Source organism: Gigantopelta aegis, chromosome 12, assembly GCF_016097555.1.
Source record: "Gigantopelta aegis isolate Gae_Host chromosome 12, Gae_host_genome, whole genome shotgun sequence".
Classification (NCBI taxonomy): domain Eukaryota; kingdom Metazoa; phylum Mollusca; class Gastropoda; order Neomphalida; family Peltospiridae; genus Gigantopelta; species Gigantopelta aegis.
In genome coordinates this window covers 6,615,416-6,625,477 of record NC_054710.1, presented here as the reverse complement: position 1 = coordinate 6,625,477, position 10,062 = coordinate 6,615,416, and the positions used below count along the sequence as shown (strand labels likewise).

The window sequence follows — 10,062 nt, the reverse complement described above, 5'->3', positions numbered from 1 at the left end:
CGAGCACTTTACCACTGGGCTACGTCCCACCCTTTGAAAAACGAAGTAACAAGAATGGAAACTTTCAGTTATACAATTATATGTATCAAAACAAACTATTTACATTGGCACTACAGGTTTTACAACTGGTTTTCCAGGAAGAAAGGAAATGTTTCAATTAACGGACACACTCAACACATTGTATCCACGGTTATATGGCGTCGGACATATGGTTAAGGACCACACAGACATTGAGAGAGAAACCCGCTATCGCCACTTCATGGGCTACTTTTTTCGATTAGCAACAAGGGACAGACAGGGTAGTACACACCACAACCTTTGATATACCAGTCGTGGTGCACAGGCAGGAACGAGAAATAGCTCAATGGGCCCACCAACGGGGATCGATCCCACACTGACCGTGCATCGAGCGAGCGCTCTACCACTGGGCCTGGTTTCCAAAGTACTGGTAGTTACAAAATGTATATGGCTATATGCTGAGGTAATATATCAATATAAATTAGAATAAAATCTAATAAAATGTAAATAAAAGTAAATAAGTACATGTAAGTCAAGTGTAAATGCATAATAAACCAAAATGGTTTAAAATAAATATTAAATCTGAAGAAAAAAAAGAGCAGTTGGGATGCTTTATGCTGGGTGCAGTTGCCCAACGTTTTGGTGTAACCAGATTCTGAGACTAAACAATCGTAAATGCATAATAAACCAAAATGGTTTAAAATAAAAATAAATTTTAAGGAATATTAAATATGAAATTAGGCAATTTTTCTTCTTCTGTGTACATACAAAAAAAAAAAAAGCAGAAAGCTTTTGGCATTGTAAAAAGAACAGATGGCAATTTTGTTCAAGTTATGTAATAAAGAAATATGTAAAAAAAAAAAAAAAAAAAAAAAAATAGAAAGAAAGATGGGGGTTTGGTTTTTTTTTAGTTATGAGATTTGGTATGGTTTTAAAACTGAATTAATACTGTTTAAACCTGTCTAAACCACATCCTGAACAATCTGGAATCTTGTCAAAACTGGCCATCTTTCATGGTCCCGAATTTTTTAAATTCTAAAATGCGACCCTCTAAACAACGGTCTAAATCGTATAAATATTAGAGGGTGGGGGGTGGAGGGGGGGGGGAGTGGAGAGAGAGAGAGAGAAGGTGGTGGGGAATATTAGGTCCCTGACGATCCAGTTTAAAACATGTTTCACTGTATGTAATATATATATATATATATATACGTTTTTAAGCATTTTTAATTTGGTTATATCCTAATTCATCAGTTTTCTTTTTTCCACAAACGGACTCAATATATTATGTCTGCTGCAACGCTATCATTAGTTAAAGTTGAATTCAGTCTATGGTTTTCGTTTTATGTGTTTCTTGATCGGCCCGTCACTTGAAACATGGCTGCGTAATTGGGCGTGCGTGGCTCATTTTCCTGCCTGTGAGACTCACTCGTGTTGTCGCGAGCTCGGTTTTCACATGACAAACTATCGCCACTTTGTTCCCCATCTAACACAGCTGGCTGGAAAAAACAAACAAACAAACAAACAAATAAGGCCACATAAACACAGTTGGCTGGAAAAAACAAACAAACAAACAAATAAGGCCACATAAACACAGTTCACTGGAAAAAACAAACAAATAAGGCCACATAAACACAGTTGGCTGGAAAAAACAAACAAACAAACAAACAAATAAGGCCACATAAAAATAAACTTGTTTAGCATCCACCCATTTAAATTTTTCCAGGTAGGGATGGAGGTTTTTATTTTTATTTTCATTTTTTATTTTTTTATGTAGAATGGCGGAGTGCTGGAAGAAGATATGTAACGAATTGTTACCGCTATTTATAGACAGACAAATGCATGCTTTAAGCTATTCACTCACTCCATTGCATGATTGTTGTATTTATATGATAATGATTGAACAGAAAACAAAACAAATGGCGTTGATGTTAATACACAGGCGCAAGTGGTATATCCTTTGTCCTATAGAAAATTGACGTCATGATGAAGTTCGTCGGTGATTGTGCAATAACTATAATAGGTGGGAAAACGTTAATTTGAGAGTTTTACACTTTATTTGAAGTGGTGTTTTTTTTAAATAACATATATTTGGAGATTGGGGGCATTTCTCAGGTCAGTTTTTTTTATGTGGTCTAATGCATGTTTTTTTGTGTGTAAAGTTTAAACGTCAAAGAAACCAAATTTATAATAATTATATATATATATATATATATATATATATTATTCATACAATTCATATAATATACACACACACACACACACACACACACACACACACACACACACACACACACATGTATTGTCAATATCATATATTAGGAATAAAAATAATATATTCAAGTTTTATTCCTAATATATGATATTCAGTGTTTCTACCAGAAATAATTGTTTGGGTATAGTGCTATGGAAATGAATGCAACCACAGTCAACAGGGGGTATGGAGGGCCTCCTCCAGAATGTAATTGTGTTAGTTTAGTAATGACAAGAGTTACTAATTTTGTCAAAAGGTTAAAAAAATCTGCAAAATATTTTGGGTATGGCGCCATACCCGTTTTACCCTCTGGCAGAAACCCTGATATTGACAATACCGAAACACATGAGGGTAATAACTATATATATATATATATATATATTTTTTTTAATAAGTACCAGTATGATGTCATTATGATTATTTAAAAAAATTGTCCACCTGAAGAAGTTCATTGGAATTAAAAACGTTTGTGAATTCAATTACATTTTAACATGTTCCATTTTTCGACTGAGGTTATTACCAGGATATGTTTTGGTGTTGTCAATATCATATATTAGTAGTAAAAATTGTATTATGCGAGCCTCTGGTTACACTGGATATGTTAGCTATTGTATGATAAATATATTTTATTATCCATATGACTGAAAATAACTTGGTACTTGTCATTCTAGTGAGATGTAACACTGCGTGACGTCACTGATTAGCGCAATACAACCTCACAGGAACATCAACCAAATGAGTTGAGTGATATAAATTAACAATGATTATGGGTAATAAATAGGATATTAAACCCGCTACCATTTCATATCATGTTTATGTCCCTCGTGAAATAATTTTCATTGTCACTCGCTAAAGCTTATGACAACTGAACATTATTTCACTCGGGACATAAACATGAAAGGAAATGGAAGGTTGTTTAATATGTACTGGTGTTTTGAATGATCTATTCTAGAGGTATGAATATTAGACAGGGTTCATAGCCTTAAAGACGAAACAAATTTAAAGAATTTCAAAGACCTTTACCTGCTATTTCAAAGACTTTCAAAGACTTTTACACAGCAGTCAAAGACAATAGAATGCCATAAAAATATCAAAATCAGTTTGTTTACGTTGCTGTTCATGGCAGCAAATTGAGCTTTTTTACATGCATCATGATTAGATTAAACCTAGCTTGTAACTGGAATTTTTTTGTCAAATGCATGCAATTGTAAAAGATAGCATCATTGCTTTGGCTATGATTTGTGAGAATTTAAAGACATCTAAAGACTTTTATTACAATTCAAAGACTTTTAAAGACCTAAAAATTATATTTTCAAATTCAAAGACTTTCAAAGAATTTAAAGACCGCTACGAAGGAAGGAAATGTTTTATTTAACGACGCACTCAACCCATTTTATTTACGGTTATATGGCGTCGGAGATATGGTTAAGGACCACACAGATACTGAGAGAGGAAACCCGCTGTCGCCACTTCATGGGCTACTGTTTTCGATCAGCAGCTAGAGATCTTTTATATGCACCATCCCATAAACAGGATAGCATATACCACGGCCTTTGATGTACCAGTCGTGGTGCACTAGCTGGAGCGAGAAATAGCCAATGGGCCCACCAACGGGGATCGATCCCAAACCGACCGTGCATCAAGCGACCGCTTTACCACTGGGCTATGTCTCGCCCCTTTGGCTACTGGATGACAGGGTAGCACATACCACGGCCTTCGTTACACCAGTTGTGGAGCACTGGCTGGAACGAGAAATAGAAGACCGCTACAAACCCTGTTATAAATAGACAGAAAACAAGGCATACCTGTTTAACTGTGGGTGGTACGTCCGCCACGACGACAGGTTTGTCCGCGCGCTTGGTGTGAGTCTGTGAGACGGTGAAGAGAGCTGTGAAGTCGGGACCGCGGTCGACCTTGTACTTGATCTCACCCAGCTGCTCATGTTCCGGCGGGGTCACGAGAAAACCAATCTGAGAACAAATCACTGAACAAATGAACGAATGAATTAACAAACAAACGAATGAATGAATGAACCACAGGGCTCTCCAGAAAACAAATCTGAGAATAAATGAACAAACAAATGAACGAACGAACCACAGGGCTCTCCAGAAAACAAATCTGAGAACAAATCACAGAACGAATGAACGAACAAACAAACAAACAAACGAACGTACGAACCACAGGGCTCTCCAAAAAACAAATCTGAGAACAAATCACAGAACAACGAACAAATGAAAAAATGAATGAGAGAGAGCTTGTTTTGTTTAATGACACCACTAGAGCACATTGATTCAATCAGAGGAAACCCGCTACATTTTTCCTAATGCAGCAAGGGATCTCTTTTTATATGCACTTTCCCACAGACAGGAAAGCACAAACCATAGCCTTTGTCCAGTTGTGGAGCACTGGTTGGAACAACAACAAAAAACCAGTCAGTTGAATGGATCCACCGAGGTGGTTCGATCCTGCGACGCAAATACCTCAGGCGAGTACTCAACCAACTGAGCTAAATACCCCCCCCGTCAATCATCACAGGCAGACATGGCCAGACGGAAAGATAGACAGACAGACAGACATGGACAGACAGACACAGACAGACAGACAGACATGGACAGACAGACAGACATGGACAGACACAGACAGACAGACAGACAGACACAGACAGACAAACATGGACAGACAGACAGTGAGATAGACAGACAGTGAGACAGACAGACAGACAGAAAGACAGAATCCATCACTGGTTAGCTTTCTCACCTGACTAGTTTTCACATGAAATGGAAAGTTTCTGTTAGCTACGTTTGGATTCGTCAACACCTACAAAACACCAAGAAAACTTTCTTAGAAAAACATATCGATTTACCTGCAACACACAACAAACATTTCAACCACACAGCACCAAGACAGAGAGAAAAAAACAACATTATACCTTCCATAATATTCGAATCTTGCCCCATGTGATTGGTTTTCTGTTCCGGAAAAATCAAAATGAAAGTTTGTTTTGTTTAACAACACTACTAGAGCACATTGATTTATTCATCATCGGCTACTGGATGTAAAACGTTTGGTAATGTTGACAGTCTTAGAGAGGAAACCTGCTACATTTCTCCATTATGTACCATGGCCTTTGATATACCAGTCATGGTGCATTGGCTGGAACGAGAAATAAATTTTAAACCGACCGTGCATCAAGCGAGCGCTTTACCACTGGGCTACATCCTGGCTCCTCCTCTCAATCATATTTTCTGGAATATCCGAGTTTTTAAGCAACACGCCGTACATTTTGTATGTTTTATAAATATATTGATGGAAAGAAATAAGGGAACACATCGAATTGTAGACCAAATTTAATTCACAACTAGCGTAGTAATGTCTGCATTTCATACCAAGTTGTAATGTGGGATTGAATATCTGTAGTGTTGAATGTGCTGCCTACATGTTCCTGGTCAAGTTCTGATAATATGAATTGATTTCTGATGCAGTCGTTATTTCTTGTTGCTGTCTGTGTGATCCTTTATTTCTTTCCATCAGTATACTATACAGCCATTTTTCCATCTTTATACTATACAGCCATTTTTCCATCAGTATACTATACAGCCGTTTTTCCATCAGTATACTATACAGGCGTTTTTCCATCAGTATACTATACAGCCATTTTTCCATCAGTATACTATACAGCCGTTTTTCCATCAGTATACTATACAGGCGTTTTTCCATCAGTATACTATACAGCCGATTTTCCATCAGTATACTATACAGCCGTTTTTCCATCAGTATACTATACAGCCATTTTTCGTAATTGAAGTTAGACATTACTAAGGTTTTATCATTTAGAATATCCATTTCCATACATCCAACGTGTTTCTGATCATTTTGGTGTTTCTAATACCAATATGAAATACATTTTAAAAATGCATGTACCTCTGACAAGTAATGGTTATGGAGATGAGCTCTACAATATTTTTAAGGGTATATATATTTTCCAGTTTCAACATTCTATTTTAACTTTATCCAAACCAAATTTATAGTGTCCATTTTCATGGATTGAAACTAGGGTTTGTGACTTTAATTAACTCAATTGTAATCCCTGAGGACCTACCCCTCAAAAAAAAAAATATATAGCTGGGGTGGGATTTTGCTCAGTGGACCTTTATTGGATAAAAATAAGTTAGAGAGAGAGAGAGAGAGAGAGAGAGAGAGAGAGAGAGAGAGAGAGAGAGAGAGAGAGAGAGAGAGAGAGAGAGAGAGAGAGAGAGAGAGAGAGAGAGAGACAGAGAGAGAGACAGAGAGACAGAGAGAGAGAGAGAGAGACAGAGACAGAGACAGCGACAGAGAGATGCAGAGAGAGAGATGCAGAGAGAGAGAGACAGAGAGAGAGAGAGAGAGAGAGAGAGAGAGAGAGAGATGCAGAGAGAGAGAGAGAGAGATGCAGACAGAGAGAGAGACAGACAGAGCGAAAGAGACAGACAGAGAGACAGAGAGAGAGAGATACTGTAAAATGGGTATTATTCGCGAATGTGTAATTTTCGCATTTTTAATTTAGCCGCGAAAATTACACTTACGCAAATAATAAAATCCATTAGAACCAAAAAAAATGAGCAAAAAAACACAACAACAAACAGTTTAGCAATTTTGGCATGCTGTTCTGCATCATACAGTCTATATTCACCGTGTTTTTGTTTACGATTTGTAGAAGTGTTTAATTTATGAACGGCATCATTGGCGGTCTGTGTCGATTGAACTTCTTCGATCGTTAAACATGTTGAAGGGTCAGGTAAACCAACGGTTTCAGGTTTGTCAGCGCTTTTTTAACCACTGCAAAACTGAACCTGCCATAACGCTAAATGTAGTTGATTTTTGGAACAGACATTCTTACTGGTATTGTTAAGCTATGAATAAACATTTCGAAATTAGTATAATGAGCCATTTTTAATTGGCCAAATAAAATAAGGGACACAAATGGTTTTATAAACTTCCAGAAAAACGTCATCGACAAGTGACAAAAACAAAAGAGGGAGACGTTTTTAACAACCGGTGTTTAAACATTAAAACAAGATTACTAGTACAAGTGTTTGTCTTTATTTCACACTTTCTGGAGATTTGATTGAACCACATCCTGGATTAATTTCATTAATTGTATACACAGTGTGGTCGCCGCTGCACATGTGGCTGCAGCACTTAGCGGAGTCGCTTAGAAAGGAATAATATTACGTATACCTCTGTTGACCACTCTAGTATCGATTTAATGTTATGTACCAAAGTATAGTTTTGTACGTGTTAGTAATTTAAAAAACAAACAAACAAAAAAACAAAAACCATGACACCGCGAAAATTAAAAACCGCGAACTGCCTGCATTTTTGATATCGCGAAAATTTACTGCCGCGAATAATACCCGTTTTACAGTAGATAGATAGAAAGATAGATACACAATGTAGATAGATAGACAGAATGTCTTGTCAAATCAAAGTTCTCAAATTAAAAACATAGTTTTTTCTTTCTTTCTTATTTTTTAAGAAAAGCATGGATTGAACAGAAAAGGTGGGGTTTTTTTTGTTTAGTTTTTTTTTGGGGGGGGGGGGGAGTATTTGTTGGGTGGGTGGGGGCGGGGGTTATGATCTTCTCACCTGCTTGATCCATTCTCATTAACATGATGTCACTTATTTACCTTGGTACCCTAAACGCTTTTCTTCACATTTTCTATATTGGCAAGGTAAATTTAATGACTTCAAGTTTATCATTAAAAGACCTCATTTGGATACAAAATGTTATGATGCGTCACGATTATTAGGTGAGGTCTGTTATTTAATTCTTTTACATTCATCGGGGTATGAAAAAAAAAAATCATTCACAAATTGTGTGAATCGGCGAAGCCGTTCTCACATAAGTTTGTGATTGATTTTTTTTTTCATATGCAGATGAATGTAAAAGAAATAACAAACAATACTTATAATTAAATTTAAACATACTTACTGAAAATGTTCTCATATAAGTTTGCGAATGATTTTTTTGTTCATATCCAGATAAAAGTAAAAGAAATAACAAACGATCCTTATAATTAAATTTGAAACATACTAATAATAACATTAAAAGTTCATATTTTATTTTAAATAATGTTTTATGCATAAACAATAATGCTCAATAAAACAAGGCATCAAATGAATATAAAACGATGTTACCGGTTATCAAATTTATGTCAATCGTGAAAAGTATTTCACTCGGGACATAAATTTTATAATAACTGGTAACTTGTTTATTATCCTCTATTTCCATGTTTCAACAACACAGTTTCTGGTTTCACTGTATTGTGACTTTATCGAGATGTACGTGTTACAGGTTTGTAGATTAACCAAACACAGTGTCCATTTTTACGGGTTAAAACTACAGGGCGTGCACCTTTAATTGTATACACTCAGTGTCTAACATACTGGCCAGGAAGAAGATGTGTCCGATGGGTGTGCGCCTTTAATTGTATATACTCAGTGTCTAACATACTGACCAGGAAGAAGACGTGTCCGATGGGTGTGCGCCTTTAATTGTATACATTCAGTGTCTAACATACTGACCAGGAAGAAGACGTGTCCGATGGGTGTGTGCCTTTAATTGTATATACTCAGTGTCTAACATACTGACCAGGAAGAAGACATGTCTGATGGGTGTGCACCTTTAATTGTATACACTCAGTGTCTAACATACTGACCAGGAAGAAGACGTGTCCGATGGCGCCGATAAAGAGCTCGATGCCGTTGACGGTTTTCTCTCTCATCCACAGCGGGAGGGCCAGGTTGGAGATCAATATCATCACAGGGGTCAAGTAGAACCTGCCGACACAAAACACAACTGGATATCAATATCATCACAGGGGTCAAGTAGAACCTGCCAATGCAAAACACAACAACTGGAGATCAATATCATCACAGGGGTCAAGTAGAACCTGCCGACGCAAAACACAACAACTGGAGATCAATATCATCACAGGGGTCAAGTAGAACCTGCCGACACAAAACACAAATGGAGATCAATATCATCACAGGGGTCAAGTAGAACCTGCAGACACAAACACAACAATTGGAGATCAATATCATCACAGGGGTCAAGTAGAACCTGCCGACGCAAAACACAACAACTGGAGATCAATATCATCACAGGGGTCAAGTAGAACCTGTCGACACAAAACAAAACAATTGGAGATCAATATCATCACAGGGGCAAGTAGAACCTGCAGACACAAACACAACAATTGGAGATCAATATCATCACAGGGGTCAAGTAGAACCTGCCGACACAAAACACAACAGGCACTCTCAGAGTACTGCAGCTGCTGAAGCAATATTATACGTCCTCTACAACACCAACTAAACACAACAGGCACTCTCAGAGTACTACAGCTGCTGAAGCAATATCATACGTCCTCTACGACACCCACAAAACACAACAGGCACTCTCAGAGTACTGCAGCTGCTGAAGCAATATCATACGTCCTCTACGACACCCACAAAACACAACAGGCACTCTCAGTGTACTACAGCTGCTGAAGCAATATCATACGTCCTCTACAACACCCAACTAAACACAACAGGCACTCTCAGAGTACTACAGCTGCTGAAGCAATATCATACGTCCTCTACGACACCCACAAAACACAACAGGCAATCTCAGTGTACTACAGCTGCTGAAGCAATATCATACGTCCTCTACAACACCCAACTAAACACAACAGGCACTCTCAGAGTACTACAGCTGCTGAAGCAATATGATATGTCCTCTACAACACCCAACTAAACACAACAGGCAC

General features: G+C 37.5%; 1 protein-coding gene across 1 annotated transcript in view; it reads right to left on the bottom strand.

Annotated features, from left to right (window-relative positions):
* Positions 1-309: 309 nt before the first annotated feature.
* LOC121386552 (transmembrane protein 145-like) overlaps positions 310-10,062 on the bottom strand; it is a 39,296-nt gene continuing 29,543 nt past the window's right edge. The window contains exons 10-13 of the mRNA XM_041517493.1: positions 8,968-9,088; positions 5,027-5,086; positions 4,075-4,239; positions 310-1,514 (exon numbers count right to left, since the gene is read on the bottom strand). Of these exons, the coding sequence (XP_041373427.1) occupies positions 1,359-1,514; positions 4,075-4,239; positions 5,027-5,086; positions 8,968-9,088 (502 nt within the window). The 3' untranslated portion in view covers positions 310-1,358. The remainder of the gene's footprint in view (positions 1,515-4,074; positions 4,240-5,026; positions 5,087-8,967; positions 9,089-10,062) is intronic.